We start from the raw sequence: 26151 nt of genomic DNA, 5'->3' as shown, positions 1-26151 counted from the left end.
TAACTCTAAGTAACTCAGAAGAGTTACCAGAAAACCTCAAACTCCTCTAATGACTGCAAGAGACTAATTTAGAGCTTTGAATTACAATTTATATTATGCAGATCCCTAGAGACTACTTAGAGAGCAGATCCTTAGAAGACTGCATCCCATTTGTCCTAAGCTTCCATCATAAGGAGAAGTACATGTGCAGGTACTTCTCTCTTCCCCTCAAGTAATTATAAAGGGAGTTTACAAAACTGACTTTAGTTAGATGACCAAAATTAACAAACTAAGAATGAATGGAAACTAATCCCATCCTCTGCCTTACACACTAACTATTCACCATGTAATTGTTGAAGCATGTTTCTCAGCTGTGGCGCAAATTCTCTCAGTATCCCATGATATTTTCAGCAACATTATTAAGAGAGTAAAATCGCCCATAGCTAATAAAATATTAGTACTTTGTATCTGTCAGGACCGAAAAGATCTGTATCCTGGACTGAATTACCATTACTCATTCGAACTAAATTTGATTCTATCCAATCAAAATAAATAGAAAGGGTCAGACAATGAAATTTACTGTTCTGAGTTACAGATATGCAGACATTTGCTTTTCCCTTATACTAATGTAAATTTCAGACCTAAATGCAAACTATGCCAAATTCAGATCAAGCAACTGAAACTTGTTATATATAGCATTGTAACCTGGATTTTTTATATTTTTTACCATCCAACAATACATATAATAACAAAACATTTTGTTTCCAATCTTCCCACTTCAGAGGATACTGAATACTGCAATATTTTTATAATTTATTTAGCACTACACTGCATGTTACATACAAACTTCCTGAAAAGAATCATCTGAGTTTCCAGGAGCAGAGTGGAATTCTGGAGTTCTGCATTAAAACTGATAAATGTCAGCCCTAACTGTGTATTTCTTCACCTCCCTGAATCTAAAGTGGGTAAGAGAAGGAAACAAACAAACAAAAAACCCAAAACCAAAACAAAGGTATTTTTCTAGCAGAGTCCCTCGATATTTTTAATCCTCATTATGTATTCATCCTCCTGCCTAACTCATGTTGCCTCATGCACTTGTGGTGATCTGGGGCTTAGAGAAATTAAAGCCAAACATTTGAAATAGCAATGGCTTATTTCAGCATGTTCTTAAGTCCCAGATTAGTCAGAAGACCTTGATTCTTTGAGTGCAACATGCATCCACATCACACTGATTTCTATTACAGTTGTGATTAAGTCATTCAAGAAAACCAGGACTGATTACAGTGGACCTTAGTTTTCAAAAAAGAGGAAGAGAATTCATTAAATCTTTTTTCTGAAAATGGTTGTTGCAATGGTAATTTCATTCTCCGCAGTTCAGAGGAATCTGCTAAAATGCAATGTACAGAATTTACAGAAGTTACAAAAAACAATGTACATTTAAGTACAGCTTTAAAGCCTGTATTTTTTAACAGACTTGAACATCTTTGTTCTTTCAGAAGACACCACGCACATCTTCCTAGAAATCTAGTTATATATAAGCTGATTTTCTCTTGCTTATTTTCCCCCATGTTTCCAATGAATCTCAACATCCTTACTGTAAGTAAAAAAACATACTGTAAAGGAATAATAACCGACACACCTTTAAAAGAGATCCTTGCAGCCTCTAAGACAAAAAGCTAACCAGTAGTACATTAAAAAAGTCCAAACAAAACAACACACCTCAGAAAAAGAGTCCTGGACTTGGAAAAGGGATTTGCTGATTACAGTGGATAAATGTGAGATACAAAATCAGCCAGAAGTATAATGGGAAAGTAGTAAAACATGACACTGTATACCAGTGTTCTGAAGTGTGACATCTCAAAAGCCTCTCAAAACAAAAGGCATGGATACACTGTCCCATGTAGTCAATGTTCTATTGTAAATGCCAAAATACAGACAGAAGACAGACTATGGAACCACACTGCTTCACTAGGTCCTTCTCCCTTTTTCCCTGAACTTTGATGGACTTTACTATATAGGATCATGAGGGATCAGCTGAATCCTTGACCTTAGTCCCCTGCCAGCAAACAGGCACAGAACAGATGCTTAGAATAGCAGGTCTACCAAACAAGTTCCCCTGCCCAAAACCACCAACCACCACCCAAACAAAAACTCTGTCTAGGTCAGGAGACACCAAACGCTTTACATGTCCTAAAAAAGCTTAACCATAGAATCTCCTTAAATTTAGAGCAAAATGAACAAAATACAAACTATACAACACAAGAAATTGCTACGCAGATTAGAGAAGGATTGAAAACACAGGCCTTATAATACTTCCTGAATCTAACCTAATAAAAATCCCTTTTTGCCTTCATTTTGTTTGTCTGTATGGGAATACAGGCAAGCAACCTATCTCTTCTGCCTTAGAAACCACTAGCAAATCAGACTGAAAGAAACTACACCTAAGCTAATCAAAGGAAAAAACTAAAAAAGTCCCCAGGGAAGGAAGTTCTTCCTTCCTCTGCAGTCAACAGAAAAGCAATAATTAGTAACTGCAGTCAGTGTCTTTAAATGTTTTAATGTTATTTTTTTCTTGATAATGTTCTCTTGATTGAAGATTTCCAAATTTAGATGCTCTGCTAAATGAGGACTTTCCATTTTGCAGCCCATCCTACAACAGGAAAACAACCATGATCCTGTGCAACTATGGAATCCAAGAATACACAAATAGGAACATTTGATTTGGTAACAGTATCACTCCCTCAGCATACAAACAACTACATACACTGAGGTAAATACAAGGAACAAGATACCAAAAAAGACACTACTTGCAATGACTGTACTGTATTACAATGACTAGTCTTAGGGACAACTTGTGCTCTAAATCATTTATACATAGAAAAATTTTCAGATATCATTCATAAGGTATAAAACTTCATCTCCATCTTGTCCACGTATCCTCTTTTTAAAATACCACACTCATCAAGGAGCGCTACATGAAAGATAGTGGAATCCTGTTATGTCTTTATTTATTTATGCACTGCAATGGCTCACACAAGCTATGTGAAGGGCATGAACCTACTGGGAGCAAAATGCAAGAAGTGGGAATATTCAAGTGCTTTGGGTTTTTTTTATTTAAACATTAACTTAGCTTAACATTATCTGCTTATTGGAGATTTACTGAAAAAGGAGCTGACTTCAGCTAAACTCATAGGGGAGTGAGATTAACATGTTCTACAAGTGCTGTATCACAGGTACAAGGTAAGACATGATCTTACTGCACTGCAGATCCTCAGTTACGTGGAAACAACTTCAGAAATTAAGAACTATCAAGGAATGTTTAACCTGAAGGAACATTGCGATGGAGAACCAATAGCATGTGAATTTCACTCTCTTCAGATCCACAACAGGACAGAGACTACCTTCTTAAATAAAAATTTAAATAAATAAATACTTTCTAGCTGTTATTTGATACTTCAAGTTTATCTTTTCTGACACATGAAGAAGTCAGAAGCCACCATGTGTTTTTCAGATATGCTCCATATATGTTTCTAAGACTTTAAAAGTTAGAGAGGTACCTTACCAACAACAATAATAAAACTGCCCCAATCACAACCTAAAACCACAAGACACTTTAAATATAATACAATATATGAGACTTACCTGAACATTTCCCTAACCAGCCATCAAATGTTACTAGCCAATGAAATAGTCACATAAACACTCTTGGGCTAATGAATATGGTTAGAGGAATGTCAGAACACTCTGGCTTGTAATAAAAATGCACCCTAAAAGCTTATATCTGAAGTATACTACTATATGTAGCCTATACTGTTAACACTACATAAACACAAAGGGGAGAGCAAAGAAATAGTATCAATATTTGTGTTTTATACCACATCATCTCAATACTCCATATCAGTATACAATTTGCCTTTTTTGTTCAAGCAAATTCATGTTAAGATGTCATGTTAAGTAGAAAACAAACAAGTCATCTCACTTAATTTTCATTACCCAAATTACTTAGCCCATTCACAAGGTGTCCCTCCTCCTCCCAAGCAACAGTTTTTCCTAAAGAAACCCCTGTTCTTTGCATCCGTTACATTCAGGGTGGGGGAGAGGGGACCGAACTATTATTATAGGATAAGGATTTTAAAGTAAAAAGTATAAAGTATATAGTACAAAGGATTTTAAAATAAAATTGCACTTACATCATAACTATAGTCTGCATCATTTGTTACTGTCAAGTCTGCAAGGTCTCCAAGGCCCAGTACACTTAACAACACATCATCAGAACCCATAATAAATGACTTGCCTCCTCCAGGTGGAAACGTTATTGGCTCAGCTACAAAGAACAAAACATTTTCTTTAAGTCTCAATGTGGTAATTCAAACTGATGAAAAAGTGCATTGTTCATCACTTAAAAGAAAGGCAGAAAGTTGTATGCACTACATATTGCCCCAACTAAAAAAAAAAGAGCATGAAGACACACACACATGTGCAAACACACACACATATATTTTAAATACACAATTCTTGCATCATGCTTTGTCATTTGATTTTGACTTTCAACAAGTAACTCGACTGACATCACTTCATATTGCAATATCAAGTGTACATCCCGGGTGTCCAAATTCTCAGCTGAATACTTCATTCACTGCACCATGCTACCTGCAGATAACTCTCTGCTTTATACTAGTCAAATATCTCTACTTGCATGTGTAAGTATTTTTTCTCTCTCAGGCTAAAGGCCTCCTGTAAAACATCTCTTCTACTTAGAAATTTTCAGATGATTAAAAAAATTAAAACATCTGTTATTCATGAATTCCCTCTCTCACTTTCTCAGCATGATTCTTGATTCTAATTTAGAATACACTCAACTGGTATTTATCTTATCTATCTGTGCCTTCCCCAAATTAACATTCATTCAGAATTCACATATGAATAATAAACTTTCAAATATGCACCCGTATTCTTTACACTCCAACAATTCTGTATATGTTCTTCTACCCACAAATACCAGTTTAGCAGTAAGGAATAGGAATCAAGGCTTAAAAATTGTAGCACTTTAGCATATTTTAGAATCCGCTTTTACTTATCAGTATTCCTTTCTGTGCAAAAATTGGGACACTTGTTAGAAGTACTTAAACTTCAGCTAAGTGTAAACTTTAGTTAATTGCAAACATTTGCAAAATATGTTTGATTTTTAAAGATGTCAAATATGATTTAACTTAACACTTGGATTTCACTGATTTGGCAGAGAAAGTTATGGTCTCACTTTAATGCCAACCCTGGTTTCTAAACCTCTCAGAAAACCCTTGAAAATCAGAGAAAACGGAAGTTCTGGATCTGAAAAACATCTATATCCTGGGTTTTGTCTTACAAAAATAGTTCCAAACAAGACGACTAATAATTAACACATTCCTGTTTTGAACATGCATCTTTACTATTTTATATCACCACTGTCTGAGTGGTAACCTTGTTATGTTCCATTCCAGATGAAGAAAAGTAACCAAGACCACATGTTACAGTTGTCTAGCATCATTGTTATGGCTATGCAAAGAGGAGTCAGACCAGCTAGATCAAAAAAAATCACTTCCAGATGTAAAGAAGTTCTAATGCTTGAGAACTACTGTACCATTAAAAAATATAATCTTCTTAGCATACAGCTGTGAGAATCTAAAAAAAATAAATCAAAAAATCACATATGTAAGAATAAAGACTGCTGTTCCTACATTTACATAAAAAAAGCAAATAGTATTCCTACCATGCACAACCACCTCTTTTTAAAACATTTACAATCCATACAAACGTCTTAAACTATCAGAATGCTACATTAACTTAACAGTTCAAAATAGCTTACTATGCCCTTGTATGAATATATTTCATTTCCATTAATATTTTACTAAAACTCTCCATTTGACAGTCTACTCCAAACCACTCATATTTCAGAAAAAAACATGTTCCTAGAAAACACCTAGTTATTTCTTCTCAGGTTTTGGGCTTTTTTGGGGGGGATGAGAGCATATTCAGTCATCCATACTTATAAGACAAAATTTTCTCAGGGCTTATTTCTTACTGGAAGTGTCTGAGTTGAGTATAGAAGGAGATACAAAATACTTTACATGAAGCAAGAAATAAAATAACATCACAAACATTCTCTGGGTGAACCAGAAAAAAAAAAAAAAAAAAAAAGGCTATAAAAGAAATAAAGGGGAGTTTTAGGATTTTTTACTGTTGTTTGTTTTTATCGTTGGTTGGTTGGTTTTGTGCTTTGGGTTTGTGTCCCCCCCGCTTCCCTTCTTCTTGACTCCCACAGGAAGACTCCAATATTTTTATCTGGAGTATCCAAAACTGGCTACCTTCTACTGTCTTGACAGGGTCCCAGCATCTGAAACACAAGAATTCGCTTACAAGTCAAACCTCCCAAGTCATTACAGACCGGAGCTGCTGATCACCTGGGGAAAGGAGGCTCCTATTCGATCTTTAGGACAGGCCCCCGAAGTTTAAGCCCTGAACTTATCATACTAATTCTTTGTGAAATTAACGTAATTTGTCCTTAACAGATCAACTTTCATATGAAAGCATAAAATGAAGAACAACCACTGGAAAACACTACCACATTAAGAGTCTGTATCATAGATCTATTATTTAAATCTTTATAATATAGATCTTTATTTGCATCAGAGATTAATATCCCATTATTTAAAGCTTCAAAATTAATACTATCTGAAATTTAGAAGCATATTTCTCTGTACTAAATGTGTCAGTATGTACATATAACACGTTGTATAACTGTATTTTAATTTATTTGCACATTTTACTATCTTAAAACATGACATATTTAAAGAAGTTTAAAAAATGTTTGCAAGCTGTTTTTATAAAAAGGCAGAGAAGTTATAACATCATGCATCTTTCATTGTGTAGCTACTAAAAATAAAGACCCACAACTCTGCATATCAAAACCAATGCATCAATAAATATATGTGAATGATAAATAAGTTATTGAATACTTTTAATCTTTAAAAAAAATCCAAGTATTTTCCTAACACGCACTACAGTATTATCCTAATAGCCTTCTGTATGTTTAACTGAGTCTGCAATCTATAAATATAAAGAAAGAATATATGTAATAGTAACAAGTTTCTTTGTAGGTGAAAAAAATGCTATTACTAAACATTTGCTTGGCCAATCCTAAACAGTACTTTCTTCCCTCAAGTTCCTGATAACATATATAATTAAATCAAAATCAAGCAATAGTATTTGTACAGACTGGAACTGCTTTAACCTCCAACTGGATACGTATGATTATATAAGCTGTTGTTGTCTATTATACAATAGGGACTTCTTAATCTTGTTTTCCAGAAAGTTAATGCATGGTACACCAAAAGTAGCTGTTAATGCCTGAGTAATTAGCTGTTACTGCTATTTTTTCACAGAATCATAGAACACCAGGTTGGAAGGGACTTCAAGGATCATTTGGTCCAACCGTTCTCAGCAAAAGCAGTGTCTGGATGACATGGCCCAGCATCTTTTTGTCAATCTATAGACTGACACCACCCAATCTACAGATACTAAAGAAGAAAAACAACCCATGAAAATAGTAATTCTGTGTAAAATACACTGGATAGAGAATCATGCTGCAGTTGTTTATGTTTCTGAAAGTCATGCAATACAGTGAAATGGAACCCCCAATTTCTTACGGCCAAAACTGTAATTTATATGTAATTGTAATTTATATGTAATTATAGCATAACAATTTTTTCATCATACTTATCCAGGTATTTGTGGGGAAAAAAAAACCCCAACCATATCCAACAAAACCCCAAATCCATAACAAACCAAACCCTGCACCTTTAGAGGTTTAAAAGCTACATTCCCAGCCAGTTAGGACCATTGTTTACTGCCCTCCCAGAACTACCTCCTCTATCAAGGAAAAAAAAGAAGAAAAAAAGAAAGTGAGCTTAGTAAAACTTTGTTCTCTATATGAAAACAGAATTGTTAACCACCATCTCAGAACTGTAACACTTCAGAATGCAGCACAAACCTTACGTACAGCCACAAGAACATTATGGCTTGGTAACATTCATCAGCATAGGCTAGTGTGTCCCACCTAGAAAGCCTAAAGTTGTCTGCAAAAACCTCAGCTTTCAAAACACAGTGGAATAAACAGCTGAGCAAAATCTGTATTTTATGATAAGCAAGTGTTTGGCCTTGTTAACAAAAGACAGACCTAGAAGCAATTCAAAGGCAACACTTGTCTGCTTGCAGCTTTGCACCATACAGTACACACAAAAACTCAAAAAGGCACGTAGTATTCAGAGCAGAATTTCTGATCAAACATCAAAATGTACACTCTAATATTCAGTTTTAAATGTTATGCAGAAACCAAAATTAGCAGATATGATAAAAATATACTGCTACTCTTAATGAATAAAGCCCAAACTACACTGATAAGCTGAAAACATATGAACACATTAAATACCATGAGAATGTAATCCTGAAGGCATCATTTATTTGAAAATAGTGTGGATAGTCTTTATTTGAAGTGCAGCGGAGTGTTTGTGCTACAGGAACCAGGCAATAAAAGTTAGTCCCTATCAAATTTATCATTGATCTCTTCATGAAGATTGTTTTGTCCAATGATTTTAAATTTAATGTCTCTAACAGAGAAAACAGCTATCTGGCCTGTCCTTGAATGTCTGTGTACTTCTTATGGCCTAAGAAAAATAGCCCAAGACAGACTGAGGGAACTGTAACTGTAGCTTCACGTGCCCTTACTTAATACCTTAACAAGGCTAAAAGGCAACCTAAACCACTAAACATAAATACAATCTAAATGTATGTCTGCAAGTTTTAGCAAGTGCATGACCAGTAGGTTTTTCAATTGCACTCCACAAGTAAATTTGATACTGGTTCATCTTTTAGACAAAGATGAAAAGGGAGGCAGTAAAAGGAGGGAAGACAAACACTTTTGTAAAATAATAGTTTGGAAGAGCAACAAAAAAACCTCCATGCAAAATTTCTATTTTTCTGCTTGCCTGGCGACAGGCATCTGCGGGGCAGGGGTGAAGGAAGAACGGGAGAACCAACATATTACCAGGATCATTAATAACACAAATTCTTTCCACTTCTGGTATAGCTGATGCTATGCCAGGGCTTATGGGTCAAAGATCATCATAAAGTAGCCAAATCTGAATTCAGCTAAGTATTTTGAATGAATGTGTTCCAAGTAGAGCCCAGAATTTAGATAATGGTATTCTAATCTCAAAGTTAATAGAAGAAAATCATTCCCTCAAAACAAAAAACTTAAACCTGAATACAAGATTTTGGACTATTTAGAATATAGTTTGCCACTAACTTCCATTGCCTAAAATAATCTGAAATTGAAACCAATACTTCATAAAGAAATAGTGTCTTCGTATACTTGTGTATACAGACCAAGAGAATTTTTGAAGAGAATATTAAACTGGAGAGACTAATTTGTCTCATAACTTACATAACCTCTTTTAAATTTCATTTTAAAATGCAACCTGTGTATCAAATGTCAATACTCACCTTCTTTCCCCTTTATAACACCCTATTTGTAAAGGTTTTGCGAACAGGGAAGGTCTACAAACAGGGATTTAAATAGCGAATATTTTCAAAACACACTGCTGTACATGAAGTTGTTTAAAAATACTTATGAAAAAATGGTGAGTTACAATAAGCCACAGAAACTGAAGCCACATTCTCATAGAACCATTTGGAAAGAATTGCAAATAAAATAATAATGTGGCAATGGGCAATTGCATTATCAAAGGGACAGTAAATTACAGCGTGTGCTTTCTGAAAGAAATCTCCTGAAATATAATAAGTAGCTGAATTTTTTGTACCTTCCTCTGCTCTTGCACCTTCATGATCAGTCATTCTAGAAGAGGGTGACCTAGATTGATTAATGACTCCTGAAGGGATGTGGGGTATCTCATCATCGCCCAGATCAGCTATCATGTCGTGAAGTTTTGTCCTGTTGACTCCTGTAAATTAACGTTAGCACCAAAGATTCATTTGATTGCTACCGCTTGACTTGACTGAAGTCTAAAAATCCATTAAACTAATTAAACAACAATAATTACTGAAGGGACCTCCTTAAAATAAATACAATGCTTTGGTTTTGTCTTTGCATATTAACAAAATTGATCTTTTGGAAATCAAAAGAAGAAGTTAATACATCGAATCTGAAAACTACATGCAAACAGGTTGAATTCACGGAATCAAAGAATAACTCCCTTGTGTTCTGTAGATCTATTCTACAGTTTGCTGTAGGAGAGAAAAAAAAAGAAATCATCTTACAGCCCTACTAAGAAGTCAAGCCAAATATTAAAACAACATTATTAAATAAAATACATACGAATGAAACATTTGCTAATAATATTACACATCTTTAACTATACTAAACGATTTGACACATAAAAACAGAGTGCAAATAAAAATAAGCTTAAAAATGAGGGAAAAAGTACAGACAACTTATAATGGGGGTGCAACAAACAATTAACTTTCCCTGCTTTTGAATGGTATTTAAATTGTAGAAATTGTTTATTAAACACAAGAGCAAGAATGCTTCCACCACTTCATGGAACTGCAGATGTATATTACCCTTGTTACAAGCATGCCTCTGGAAACAAAGCATACTGAATTATATGTGCATTACATTCATTATGTAGACACTAGCAAACAAGAACAGTATGTTATAATTTTTTTTTTTTTTTTTTAGTAATAAATTCATTCCTGCTTCTACGTTAGGGCTTGCATATCAGAAAGTCAAGCTTCAATCATATAGTGAAATTTCAGTGACAGAATCTCTTGAAAGAAAAAAAATCCACAATGATGCAAGACATAACCAGCTTTCAATTGCTGAAAGAGTCCTTCCTGGGACTGCAGGCACTTCTATTGCAGAACATTTAAAATAAAGTGTTCACTATATTTAAAAGGGCATATTAGAACTTAAAAAAATTTCAAGTATGTCCATTTTTTAGTAAAGTAGGCATTAGGAAACGATTTCTCTGATACTTACTCTGAGGTGACATGCACCATTTTTATTAAAAAGGAAATCCAAACTAAATCAAAAGCCTTTATTCTCAAAAAAGTAAAAAGGTAAACACTAATTACAGATGACTTAACAAAAGCAGAACTATTCATTTAAGCAGTTAAACACTAAAACATACTCTTTCAAATAATATCTGATCAATTCGATTTTTAGATCTTACAGACAAAAACTGGTTAAAATTCATGCGTTCAAAAATAACTATCCATCCATAATTGAATTCTCTGGAAATAATGGGGATAATGGAGAATTCTTTAGAGAGGTATGACAATGGAAAATATTTCTGGAAGTAGAATCATAGCAGAAGAATACCATCCATGCCCCAAGAAGGATGCTATGTAACTATTCTCATTAATACTTGCAGAAAATTTTCATTTTGCTAGATACAGAATCCCTATACTCTTTTTTTTGTGTGTGTGTGCTTTTGATATTGTTCTTTTATAGAACACTTAGTATTCCAGTTAAATCTACGAAGGCTGCTACCCAAAAGTTGTTTGAGAAGAAAAATGGCTTCCAGAATTTTCTCTTGTGCAACAGAACAGACTTCTTGAGTGGTTTCATTTCACTCTCACGTAGAACTGAGTCTAGAAACCTGTGATCTCAGCTAATGAAGTGAGTGTAAAATAATAAAAACAAGGAATGCCCCTTTTGCACCAGCCTTTCTTTTTTTTTTCTTTCCCTAATAGCCACTAGGCTGATAGGATTTCATTTCAAAGATACATTATCTAATTATAGTCAGCAGGTGAAACCTCATAAAAATAGTCATTCTCAAAAAGGCCAGATTTCTACCATACAGACCACAAAGCTTGCTTTTGTCTTTATTTCAGTTGGCCATCAGCCAGCCACCTACAGTGACCAGCAGCAAATACATCCTTAAAGATATTGCAGGGCAATGAATAAATGACATGATAGAAGTCATGGCTGGTACCCTAAGCTGTCTACTTTAATATACCCTTTGCCTCCCAGAAGAAAACCCATCTGTTTTCTCCAAGTCAATATGCATGAACTGTTCAAACATGAATGGAAAATGACTTATAAACTCTTACTCAGACCTAAACCGTAAGCATCTTTTTGAGGTACTTTTACACCAAACCTAAGGGCATGAAAAGTTTTGACTCAGAGCACACTCGGAAGCAGTCCCCCTGCTCTGCTACTCTGAGCCAGCCAGTCAGTTAGTATGTCATTGATTAAGGGACCGTCAGCCTTGCCTTTTAAAGTTCTTCAGTATGTTTAGTCACTTCTTGTCCTTCAGGAATAACCTCAGAACAGCCCTCAATTTATCATACAATACAGAGAGAAATTTCTTTCTTAAGTTCACAAAAGAGCAGCTGCTGTTCCCAACTTCTTTGTATTTCATGCTGAAAAATGACAATATTCAAGATTGACATAAGAAGGCATGGACCTGCTCGAGCGAGTTCAGAGGAGGGCCCTGAAGATGACCAGAGCACTGGGAAGCACCTCTCCTATGAAGACAGGCTGAAAGAGCTGGGCTTGTTTGGCCTGGAGAATAGAAGGCTCCAGGCAGACCTCATAGCAGCCTGCCAGAGGGGCTAACAAGAACGCTGGGGACGGGCTTTTTACAAGGGCATGTAGTGACAAGACAAGGGAGAATGGCTTTGAGCTAAAGAAGGGCAAATTTAGATTAGGTATTAGGAAGAAATTCTTCCCTATGAGGGTGGTGAGGCACTGGCACAGGCTGCCCAGAGAAGTTGTGGATGCCCCATCTCTGGAAGTGCTCAAGGCCAGACTGGATGGGGCTTTGAGCAATCTGGTGTGCTGAAAGCTGCCCCTGCCCATGGCAGGGGGATTCAACTAGATGATCTTTAAGGTCCCTTCCAACCCAAACCATTCTGTGACTCTATGACACTGTGCCATCATCAGAGAGGACTGTGCAGATTTCTCCTTTCAAGTAAGTGCAAGCGTACCTTTAAATAATTGTTGAATTTTTTTAAACGTTACAAAGAGATTTTTAAGGATAAGAATGTGCTGCCTCTGCATAAGCAGGTATGTTCAAGGCACAAGCTAGATGACTGTGTTTTATCCACAAGACTAGAAAAACAATGCAAAAAACCCAGTAAACATGAACCTATCATGAACAAAAGCAAAACACCTACAATCCCATCTCAATCTACCCACCTTCAGAGATCAAAAGCAAAAAAGGTAATTGAATATTCAGTGCTGAAAAGATGTAGTCTGAGAAGGCATAAGCAGATTTGTATTAGCTCTGAGATGTAATAGCCCAAGTCTGAATATAGCACAGGGATCCTTCTATATTAACAGGTCACAGTAATGAAGATGGTAAAATCCAAATAAGTTTTCATGCCTATTAACTATTATACTGTATTTCCAGAAAGCAAGGCTAGCAAAATGAATGGGACGGATACTGTTTTATAAATACAGAACAATTAGACTGAGGTAAAAGAGTAGGAAACTAAGAAATTAGAAAAGTTTCAAGGAAACTAAGGAAAAAGAGTAAAAGGATCTTAATTTTAACAGTGATGTACACGTACAATTTAAGGTGTGAAAGCTACACTTCAAATTGCTGAGAACACGTGCTGACCTGATAGTACGAAATCAGATATGCATCATGTCCACTATTATGTTCTGAAAACATGACAGACTATATTTGAAAAACAGTCATCCCCTGATTTACCTGCCAAAACTGTTCTCACCAAACCTGGGCAAGGAGCTGGCCTTAAATTCAGCGTATTGCTGTAAAAGGTAAGCCTGATTTTACAGAAATCAAACCAACTCCTTACTTATCACAATGAAGTCCAGAATAGGTTGTGGTTGGTTTGTGGGGTTCTTGGTTGGTTTTATTTGTGCTGACAAAAGATGACCTAAATTAAGGTGTTCCACCCAAAACAAAATACATGAATGCAGACTACAGAAGTATCAAAATAGAATGAAAACTACTTCTGCTCACTTATCTCTGTGTATTTGGAATGAAGGGATACCAGGGCTGGGGCTATGAAGACTCCATTATGAAGACAACAGTCTAAATGCAGATTATGGTAGTTACCGGGTACACATCCAAGGAAAGAACCTGTCAGAACGTCTGCCTTATTATGTCCTCGAAGTACTGCAAGAGGTGATAGTCAATGCACATTTATTTGATCTTTTTGATGATATACACTGCCATGCAGATAAACTCTGATATTGCTCAAAATAAAATTCTGACAGAAGTCTGACAATACACTGAAGAGCAAAGTAAGAGATAAATATTCAGAAAGAAGTTCACAAATTATCAGACACGAGAAGCAGGAACAGAGAATGCTTTCAACATAATTTTGAGTCTCGGAATGTTGTAAAAAGCTGAGAAGAAAAAGTCTAGGAATCAAATAAACGTGCTCAACCTTAAATGCATACTTTTACTGTGTGTAAATTCAATTAGCTCAGTAATTTAGAGGCCAAGTTTTAATCAGAAACTATTATCATGAATGTGACCCAAGTGCAGAACCCCACAAACCACCCTGTAAGCCTACAGGAGCTCAGGGTTTCCCAAAGGAGAATTTGAACTTAAACCCCAAAACGCAAAACAGTGACTGACATGACCTCAAAGCACTGTGACACACAGATGTCTCCTAAATACTATTATATAAACATAAGCAGTTTTCAAAATTACTTTAGATGAAGAAATTTTTCCTTTAAATTTTGATAGTGGAATATACATTGTCAAAAGACACTATATATCAAATAATAATTGATGGCCACCATGTCACGCCATTCATGGTACAAAACTTAACATTACACTGTTTGCCGCAACTGCGGGAAAGTGGACAGGAAGGAAAATTTTGACTAATGTTGCAAAGTTTTAAATTTTGCAACAAGACACTTCAGACAGAATAATTACTATTTATTTAAAAATCATTTGTCACAACGAATTCAACTGGCAAGGTACACCATTAAAATGCTCATTTTTGACAAAGTACTTATTTCTGATTAGTGAGAATTATGCTCCTCTTCTGGAATTTTAAGATTTAGAGATGGAAAACCAAAAATATGACAGAAAAACGAAAAGGTGATAGAAATTCTTGACTGCATAGCAGCCAAGGAAACAAGAAGTGCAGGAAAGAGAAATCCTTTCTATGCAAGCCAATACCACTACAAGAAGTTTGGAGGCCTAAGAATAGTTTTTCATACAATTTATAATTCTAAAACAACACTACTTCTCCCCGTTTTACAGATTCTTTTACCTTGCACAAGCCAGAAGTAGGAACTGTGTGGTGGGGTGGGTAAGAACAGACAATCAAAAATTCACTTTCAAGAACTTTCTGTATACAATAACCTAAAGACAATTCTTGAGAGAGAACTGCAAAAATCCCCTAAATAATTACTTTTTTTCCTCCCAGGACTCAAAACATGTGCTCTTATTTTGCAGCAATTGTGCTTTCAAAAGTCTAAAATGTGAAGTATAATAAGAAAATTTCACATAAAATGAGTCCGTTTTAGTATTAAAAGGAAGCTTCTAACACTAAAAAATACTTTGTGTGAATTTGGTGCTGATTTACATGCTAAATGAGGATACTCAAAAACTAGGTGAAAATCCTTACTTCAAAATCCTTCTATTTGTCTGTGTGCATGTGTATGTGTGTGTACGTGCAAGTCATGTAAAATTGCTGAAAGAACAATCAACATGCGCTGATTTTTAATGTTAGATGTTACAAAGTAAATTCAAATCTTAATTACAGAATTCTTCATGAAGTGTTATATACTAATTATCATTTAATATAGTTAGTACATATTCACAAAATTCTTCAAATCAAGAAAAAAATATTTTTACTAAATATCACCAGAAACTGCCATAATATACTTCCAAAATAAACCCACCACAATTAAGGGAGCTTCTCTAGAGTGACACTGATTTACTAACACTTTGCCCACTAAAAGCTTGGTATAGTTAATAACATAAGTTACAAAAGCATTTTTACCAGATACTTCAATATTGAAGTTTGGTTTAACTTACATAGTTCAAACAGGTCAACTGGTATCGAAACTCAAAGAGTAGAGGGATTTCAACCAAAATGTGGTAACTGCACAGAAGTGAAGGGCACCATAAAATAAAGATTATATCCTAAACGAACACACAAAAAACGTTCATATTTACATTACAGGCATTTTTTTAATTCTCAATGCCTTAGACTGTAAAAATAACGACAAGCCCGAAAACAGCAGTTATAGCTTGACTCAAGCTATGGTAAAAAATAACCAAACCAACAACCCCCTCAACAGTACCACAGTATCATACTTAAAAGAAGCAGATAGAGTAGGAACATCCTCAAAATGCAAGTTGTTCATTATTTTTACTCTCGTATTTCAAAGCATTTAGCTCTCTCGACCTATTTAACCTTAAAATTTTCATGTGTTTTCAACATTTCTCATCTAGGAAATGGCTGTCCAAAGTTTTGATATATTCACATTCAGCAGGTAGAAAGTTAAAGTTGGTTGCCCCCGTTACAGAAGATGATGCTTAACGAAAAAAACAAAAACAAAACAAAAAACAACTTGTGGGGGAAAAAAAAAAAAAGTCTTCTACATACATAGGCAAAAAAGCATTGCATTACAAGATTCAGAATCTGCACTTACTCTTTACCCCTTTCTTCCCCTTTCGTTCCTTCTTGTACTGTTCCTTCAGTTTACTTATTAGTCCCTGGTCTACATCCCAAACCTCAGCAGTTGGGGACAGGTCATCTTTGTCTACATGCAGCATATTATTAAAAGAAAAAAAATCAGCAATTGGCAATGCAAGCTGTTGGCGATTTACTATCATAGCTGTATAAGAGCATTAATAAAAGTTCTTAATAAATCTTTACTTTAAAGGTGCAGTCTCAGTTTTAAGTTTACAAAATACTGTCTCATTTCATACAGTATTCCAAAGCACTGTATAATATCAGTTACATATTTGAAAATCGTATGTTAATTTGTTACTAAGCAGCAAACAAATTAAGCTTCATAAGTAACTGTTTATGTTAGCTACTTCAAAATACACAAAAATTCATTGGTGTTCAGAAACGATTACTGCATCTTTAGAAAGACAGTGTTAAGAAATTATTCAGCCAGTGTTGAATAAGCAAATAAAAGTATTCATGCTATATCTCATGAAAACGCAAGCTGAGTAAGTCAGTGCCAGTTTATTCATGAAGACCACCATGCATCCTTTCACACTCACTCTACATGCACAAGAAAGAAACTTTGGTCCTACATATAACCAGAGAAACTAATCTATAAATACAGTTTCACACATAAAGATGAAGTAATTCGCACAGGTGAATAAACTGACATCCCACTGCATTCCAGCAATTAAATTATAATTAGCAGAAATACAACATTCCACAGCAGTTTCAGAAGACTTGTCTTTTTCCATTTGACGAATATTGCAGAGTTAAATATTCTCCAAGAAAAGATGAGTCTCCACTTTTCTAAACTATCCATCTCCAACATTTCTGGAAACGGAATTAATAAAAGAATAAACCTGTTTCTAAGGTAAATGTAACATCTGCAGAAGCACTTTTGCTGTAGCCAACTAGGCAGCAACCAAACTTGGTTTTGTGCCAATTAAGCTTACGCTCATAAATTCTTTAGGCATAAAAAAACCCCACCCAAACCAAAAACCTCAGTTCATCAGTTCCCGACTTCCAATCATACCTACAATGTCAATGTTTCCATAAAAGAGCCACTTTTGAAGTTATAAACATTACAGTCATAAAAGTGCATGGGAGGAGGCATACACAGCAGAAACAAAGAAGCATGCATTTAGGATGCAAACCGGTAGGAGTTATTCCAAGTACATGTTTCATGACAAAACATGACAAGTAAGAAGATATCCTAGGATACTGATGCATCTACCATCATTCAAATAGGGCTGATCAATGCCAAGGAGAAAGAATCTTGATCAAAGAGATGGAACATAAGAACGGCAAGGGCGGCAAAGGCATGAAACGGGCAGCTTAATGGTGGCAAAGTCCCATGAGCTGTCCACAAAGAACTGTTGAGAGGGGAATGGAACAATGACATCCTACACCAAACTACAGCTACAACTACCAAATCACAAACACAAAGACCTCAATCTTTATGATTGCAGGGCTAAAACATTGACAGAGAATAGTGATTAGTCAGAATATACAAAAGGCACAGGAAGGTAAGTCAGAGCCCAACCAAAAGAGGAAGGAAATTACTAAAAACAAAACAAAACAGCAAAAAAACACACACCACCACCCCCCCCCAAAAAAAAAAAAAAAAATCCCCACAACCTAAAACCCAAGGAAAGGAAATTCAGTTAAGAACAAATTAAAATAGTAATAAAAAAAATATCCAAAGCAATGTTAATAGAAGAAAAATAATCCGCTAGGTTGCAGCATTGCAGAGAAGAATTGGGGAACAAAACTAAACCAGAAGCTGACCATACATAACAGCAATGTAATAGTGCTGTTAAACAAACAAAACCCACCTCAAAACAACCCCAAAGCCACAACAAAACTGTCTGGCATATTTTTAAAGATGTGGCATATTAGTGTATTGAAACAGGAGTAGTCCAAATAATTCAGTGGACAATTTTGGTGATGACAAAACTGAAGGAACATGTCCAGTCTGTGTTCCACACCAAAAGTTTAGAAAATGTCCGCAGACCGCAAAACAAACAGGGCATTAAATATCAAGACAAAGAATTTGAAGGAACTGTGCTCATTCAGTCAACAGAAAACAGGAAAGATGTAAGCTTGCAAACATAAATACTGAAAAACAATAATATCGGCTGCTGAAATGTAGGTTGTAAATAGAAAACTAGATAAAACACTGATTAACCAGAGGGGCTGTGAAATCAATTTCAATGAAGATTTCTAGGAAATCTAAAGCCAGCAGTGTGTTTCAGGTATGCCTAGATATACTTAGCTATTTCAAAACAGAGCCATAAGACCACCTCCATTAACTAACCCCTAGTTATGAACTTCCTCAAATTGCCTATAGCGTTTACAGCCCACACTATATTGACATCAGGACAGTGCAGAGGATCTGGGATATCCACTAGCCAACAGTACTTAGTGGAAAAAGGATTTATTTTGTTTTTTAAGATGCCCCCCAGAGTTCTGGGCACAGTCATTCTTTGAGTCTTGGTCTATCTGTAAACAGAACATTTTGTCTTTCATGAAGAGGAGAAACTCAGTGATGAACACACAGTCATCGAAATCTTAAGCAGAATAAAAAGATTATATAATACACAGCATCTGTAATATGTAACAATATGTATTTATTCCTGTTTGCTTAAGCAAGAACAAGTTCTACATATGTCTTTTTCTTGATGATACTATATCACAAGGCATTAATAAATTCATTAATCTAAAAAGGTACATTCATTTTTTTGTGTGCTGCGTACTTTAATCCTTTATTTAACACTGTTTGAATTTGCTCATTTTTCACTATTTTGAAGACAAGCTGTTCTTAAGTAAAACATGTCGCATGACAGGATGCTTTAAATCACAATGTTTGAAAATATTTTAAGACTCAAAGTACATTAAATAAGGCATCTACGAAAAGAGAATGTGTTTGTAAAAAGTGGTATTACAGGAAGGCAAAACCAAGCAACCCAAACTTCCACACTCAGTGGCTGGTTTGCAAAAGTCTCCACTAGAAAAATGTAACTATCAAATTTGGCAACGAAACATTTTCGTGTATCTGAAGTTAGACCTATAGATAATACTTTGATGACTAAGTACTGGCAGCAATAATAAAGCAAGACTAGACAGTAAGTCTAGAGGCTAAACACCAGAAGTTTGGTTTCCAGATACTAAATAAAAGCATTATAAAGAAATGCACATGTAAATATTTACATTTTTTCAGAGAGCTTAAAACTTTGCAAGAGTAAAAAGTGATAGAAGGATGCCAATGACAGGAAAACTAAAACAGAAAATTAAAAAAATGCTAAGAAAACAGACCAGAACATCTACTTACATTATGAAGAAAAGTATGAATTTTGACTGAAATACTAAAGTTGAAGTTCTCCCTCAAAAATAAATGAATAAACGGATGGAGATCTCAAGTTTCAAAGAGCTCAAAATAATGTGACAGGCTAAAATAAATTGGTTTAGGCAAAGTATTGTTTTATTTTAGAAGGTGTTTCAGTGGGACAATACTTGTAATATTATTTTTGATAGGTAATAAAGAAGCATTGTCTTGAAATATTTCAAATTTACACACTGATCTTTAAATAAGTGACACTTAACCCCAAGATTGGATAGATTATACCCTCGAACATCCATTTAAGGAAAAAGCAGCTGTACTGAAATCAGTGACATATCATGAAAGAAGCATTGCTACTACAGTTGGGAGTACGTCTTCTGACTCGTTATTTAAACAGTAAGTTAGTTCAAATTATACAACAAATTCATTAATATTATCTTCAAATGGCAAAACTTTGAACACATGCTATTAAAGATGAAAGCAGGTTTATGTTTATTTCCTCCTCCCCACTTCCTTGCCTCAGACACAAGTGTTTTGGTAACAATGGAATTACTGCCGTTAAACCAGCAGTCACAAACAAAGCTATCACTAAGTGTGTACAAGCTCCTAAAACGCCCTGACTCACTTCTGCTATGGGTTCACTTAAATGGTAATAAAAGACATTCAAACTGCTCTCTGAAAAGTGTGGTGGGTCACTTTGATTTTTAAAAAACATTTTTTGATTTGAAGTTTGGGACAGCAACCAAGCTGCTCAAAAACAAGTTTGAAAAAATGTAACTTGCAAAGTCAGCACTGCAAATAAAACAGAATCCCCCCATTCTGGGTAACTACCTGAGAAGATGACAGAGATAGAAAGTAATCTTGGAAAGGAATGACTTGTTATATCAACGACAAGCTAGTTCAGTAAGTTTCAGCAGTCTGCTCTCAAAAAATGGATAAATCTTTGACTGCATGAATTATAGTATCAAGCTGTCTTTCCTTCTACATAGAATAGTGGTAAGACTGATGCTAGACCCAGAACTTTCTGCATTACTACACATTTGAAAGGATGTTGCAAGCAAAGTCAAAACCTTGGCTTCAGGGCCTATGAGACCTCTTCTACCAAGAGATTTGTCTGTTTGGCTAAATAAGAAGATGATCAGGAAACCAATCAAGTAACATTACCTTCAAAAGGGGAATGACAGCAAGAAACTAAAATGCTTCTAAAATTGGATAAGTATTACCAAAGCTAAAAGTAACAGTTACTTCACCTTCATCTTCCAACTAGAAATAAGACTGAGTTTTAAAAATAAAGGTGACTAGCCCTTTGATACTAATTTCCAAGAAGGAATGCTTTCTAATCCCTGATATCTTCAAAATCAAGACTGGATGATTCTCCTGGAAGATGTGCCAGTATTCTGATTCCTGTAAGTCTTTATATTCTCTTTGCTCACCGAAGTGTTTATCCAAGCATGACAAATTCATTGTCTCAATGACAGAATGGTCAAGATGATCTAGTGACATTTTTTGGCCTTACAACGAAAGACTTAAGAGTATGCAACCACAAAATTGCTTGTACCACCATTCAGCTGGTCAATTTCCCATTTCAAGGCAGACATGAATTACTTGGTTCATTATTCTTTTTCCTACGCAAATTCTCTCCCTCTTTCAATTTCTTCTTTTGAAACACACAGGCTCCAGGAGTTTCTGACTTGGCATAGTTTGTTTCACATCAAATTATTGACCTACTTACTTTTATTACCTACACTAAAATAAAGTTATGCCAGTACAATAGTATTTTTGATTCTACTAATGTAAGCCACATTAGCAATAACAACTAAAAATCTCAGCCAGAAAAACTAAATATACCAATTGACCATTTTTACAAGTACACTGAAGAAATCCATTTAACTTGAGCACCGAAAATTTAAAGCTCTTGATTACAAAAAAGTACGGAAAGAAGAATACAGATATGAAAGCACATTTAATTCAGGTATAAAAATATTCTGAATCCTAGCTTTTCTTATTCAGGAAATAAAATATTCTCCTATTTTAATTTTGGAATCAAGACCAAAACCTGAAACAAATGTAACTAGAACTGTATTTGTGGCAACTACAACAGCACATATACATATGCATAGACACAAAAATTTCAGCATCTGGTATACTACTAAGCAGCAGCATTTGATCATCACAATCATCCACACATCCATACCATCTTAGTAGGTATTGCAACTCTTGTGTACTATCATGAACAAGTATTCCTTTGTTTCTAAATGCTTCTATTAGCATCTTACCCCACTCTGTTCCATCTCCTGAACTTCGAGCTTCTCCAGCTCCCTCACCATCTTCAGCTGTCACTAAAAAATCAAATTCTTTCAAAGCTTCTTCAGTATCAGGGTCATCTGTAAGGTCAGCAGCTAAACCTTCATTACCAATCTGCAAGCAGATAAACATTTTTCTGCATTTGAATCATGAACAGATTTTCTACTCAAATATTTAGAAGCGATACTGATTACTCTCCTTGAGTACCTAGTTGCAAGGGAAAACACTTTTCAACATGAAATGCAGAAAAATATACTTATAGTCAGATCTAGAGCTGCTTATTAGGGGAAAAAAAAAACCAAAAAACAAACAAAAAAAAAAACTCAACCAAAAACCAACCACCCCCCCAAAAATAAAAAAAAACCCAAAAAAACCCAAACAGTGCAGTCCAGTGATCATTAGGAAATAAAAAGAACACTGACACTAGGTTTAGCAAAAAAACAATCCCATACATCCCAATCTTCCCTTTTTATTTAAGAGCTATCAAATAGAAGAAGTCGGTTTTTTCTCTTGCAACATCAACAGCTTTGCAGAGAACCTTTACATACAAACTGTGTTTTTTACTGGTCCAGAAGCCTTTTTTCCTTTTTGCTTTCCAGTTCTCTCTCAGTGTTAACCGTAAGCTTGCAAAATACATTTTCTTCTGAAAAGTGTCTTTTTACTAGTTCTACCACACCTTCACCTTAAACAAAACAAACCACTCCCTATCAAGGCATCAGGGAAAAGTTTTCTCTCATTCTGCAGGTCAAAAAATTTCCACATGGGGTTATGTTTCTATAACTTGGACAATATTCTTATCCTTTTGCAGAAAAAGACGATTTTAACAAATATATCTATAAATGATGCTTCTATTTTCTATTAAAAAACCAAGCTTTGTCAACAATTTAGAAAAAAAAAAATGTAATGCCTTCGTATCTGCTTGGAGATTTACTTATTAAATAATCTTTTTATCATATGATCTACTGCCTTGGTACAAAAAAGATTCCACTGATTGGTTGCTTAATCTGTTTACCAAAAGTACAAGTTAATACCAAAGGTATGGTGGAAAACCCTTCCTGACAAGTCAAGTTCGGAGATTAAGACTTGTGTCAAGACAAGCTAATGCTGCTATTTAGGAAAACTGAATGCAGCCAGAGGGGTCATCATGCTACAGAATACTCTACTGAGCAAAAAGTAATAAAACTGCAATTACAATGTTCATAAATAAACCTCTTTACATGAAGAAACCCCAATGACAGAGATATTCTTCCAGTACAGGAGAAAAATAACTAAGAAAGTACAGGTAAAACAGTCTATCCTACCCAGAAAGCTGCTAACAGAATGGAAAAGTAAAAAGGAAAATAAACCAGAACAAAACTACTGGGGATAAGTCTCTCCCAGGCTCTTAACATATATAATACAAAGCTGCATAAAAGGAAGAATTAAACACATATTTGACATGGAAATGATGTTTTTTCATTACACAATTTAGTTCCTTCTAAGAAATTGTCCCTGCATTCTCCAAAACTTAGAAAGGATGCACACTGTATTGTGCTAAATTTGCCTCATAAAGGCTCTCAAAAGTATGCAGAGAAGCTGGGATGGCCAAATCAGTTATCTCTTTCAGCAATTAATTCACATTTGCAAGCAAATAATATATTAACTAAACCACCAAATTTACCAATAACGCATCTGCTTACAATCCGTTCAGATAACAAAGGTACAACAACATTTTAACATTTATAGTCATTTGGGAAAAAAAAAAAAAAAATAAAAAAATCCCTTTTTAAAGGGGATTTCAGCTCTATTAAAAAAAAAAAAAAAAAAAATTAAAAATCTTTTACTTTGTGTTTCTTATTTAACCGGTGTTTTTCTTTTCCGTCTGCAATATCTTCTATCATGTCACTCTCTTCTTCTTCATCACTGTCATCTGCATTTTCTAAGAAGTTAAATGTTTCAAGAACATCACCAGAATTCCTACATAAATAGAAACATTAAGACAGAATCCATTTTACTTGCTGAAGAGATTTTAGGCGATTAATCAGATTAAATGCAATTGCTACCTAACAGCTTAAAAGCTTTAAAACAAACAAAACAAGTATGAAGAAGTTTCTACAGCTACCCTAATTCCTTAGTGTAGAAGCACACTCAACCGAATCTTTCCTTAAAACAATAACTCCAAAGGGCTATATGACAAATTCAACTTCAATACACTAGATATTTTCCTTTATATATATATAATACACATGTATGTATGTAACATAGATACCTATGTTCCTATGTATAATCAATTTCAGTCAAGTTCAATCATTTGTAGTCAGCTACACCCACAGCTGTTCAGAGACTCTACGGTTGGAAGTTCAATATGAAAGGACCAGCACATATCAATGACTAAGTGAAACAAACTTTAGGCATTTCTTAGCCCTTTGCTTACCTTTTGATTTCCTGTCCCTTTTGTTTTGATGAAGGAGATTCACCCCCATTGAGGATCTGCTCCAAGTTCTTTGTCTCTACTGAACCATTTGGTTCTGAATTGGAGAGCCCAAGCAAAGATCTTACCCGCTGGGAGCGTACATCCAATATTGTATCTGTATAACCTACTTCCTGAAGATACCTAGAAGCATTAAAAGAAGAAAGAGGAAAGCATATTTGAGGGAAAATGAAAGAATTTAGTATTGACTGTTAAAAATTAATACCACTGTTATATCACTTATGGAAAAACAAGCTTCATTGTTATCCATCTCCTCTGGAAAACCTTACTCTACGCTGCTTACAGCTCAAGACTATGAAGTTCAGAAAAATGAACCACGATTTATCCAACTCAATTACTGTGTTTCACAGAGTAAGTATATACATCTACAGCTCCTTGTACTTCATAGAAAAGTCTAAATACACCAATATTCAACAATGTTACTTACTGTCTCAGTAACTGTCTGCCTTGCTTCCAGGTCAATTGGCTATTCTGAGGTACTGCAGGAACCTCCGTATCTTTGGTTTCTTCTGAAAGATACAGTGTCATAGTTGGGTGGCTTTCTTTGAACTCAATTTACTTTTTACAAAATAACAATGAAACTAAAAGCTTTGAATTAGATGCAGTATTTTTCAATTAATTTTTCCCCTAATTCTTTGCTGAAGCATGAGGCAAATAATTGAAACGAATCATTGAAAAATCCTGACCCCTTATACACAGAAAAGTAATCAGAAAAATATTTAACTTGTACATAAAAGAACGTGCACTGAAGTGTTACTGCTAAGAAAACAGGCTATCTCTTTTTCATAAAGCAGAGATGCTTAGAAAGCAAATGAAAAATACAGTTCAAATAAGTGAAGCAGTGACATACATCAGCATTTGGAGAAAACAAACATGTCAAGTTTAACAAATTCCATCAGTTAGTATCAGCGATTAAAATCTAGAACCAGTGCATTTTTACTATGGTAGAGACTATAAAACATAGCACAAACTAATAGTTTAAGGATTTTAACTTCTAACTTATAGTGCTTTTAAACACATACGAAAAATCCCATCAGGCAAGAAATATGATCTCTAGTTTCAATTGGGTATGAAAGTACCGAAAATGTGTGGCACTTCTAAAAGAGAAGAAAACAAAAAAATGGGGTAGAGGAATAAAGACCTACATTTCAAGAGAAGCTACATGCAATTCTGCTTATTAAATAGTCCAATGTTGTTATGAAAAATCCTTTCCTCTATCTGCAATACTGTGAAGAGCAAAAATGTTATGATAAACTTGATATCTACATTGCAAAATCAGATGCACTCCAGAGCACCAATAAGGATAGTCTGTTTTTTCTCTCAGGACTTTCTTCCTTGATTTAAGATAAAACCAGAAGCTCAGCAACATCTTTTTTTCCCCAAT

General features: G+C 34.9%; 1 protein-coding gene across 5 annotated transcripts in view; it reads right to left on the bottom strand.

Moving 5' to 3' along the window:
- Positions 1 to 26151, bottom strand: part of STRN3 (striatin 3) — a 70200-nt gene that overhangs the window by 17524 nt on the left and 26525 nt on the right. Inside the window, exons 4-10 of one of the 5 annotated variants that reach the window (XM_030484182.2) lie at positions 25195 to 25276; positions 24711 to 24890; positions 24121 to 24253; positions 22270 to 22411; positions 16628 to 16738; positions 9834 to 9974; positions 4170 to 4303 (exon numbers count right to left, since the gene is read on the bottom strand). In XM_030484182.2, the coding sequence (XP_030340042.1) occupies positions 4170 to 4303; positions 9834 to 9974; positions 16628 to 16738; positions 22270 to 22411; positions 24121 to 24253; positions 24711 to 24890; positions 25195 to 25276 (923 nt within the window). The remainder of the gene's footprint in view (positions 1 to 4169; positions 4304 to 9833; positions 9975 to 16627; positions 16739 to 22269; positions 22412 to 24120; positions 24254 to 24710; positions 24891 to 25194; positions 25277 to 26151) is intronic. The other 4 variants (XM_030484183.1, XM_030484185.2, XM_030484184.2 and 1 more) reach the window with 4 other exon arrangements.

Source organism: Strigops habroptila, chromosome 4 (genome assembly GCF_004027225.2).
Source record: "Strigops habroptila isolate Jane chromosome 4, bStrHab1.2.pri, whole genome shotgun sequence".
In the NCBI taxonomy this organism is placed as follows: domain Eukaryota; kingdom Metazoa; phylum Chordata; class Aves; order Psittaciformes; family Psittacidae; genus Strigops; species Strigops habroptila.
This window is presented reverse-complemented; position numbering and strand designations above follow the sequence as displayed.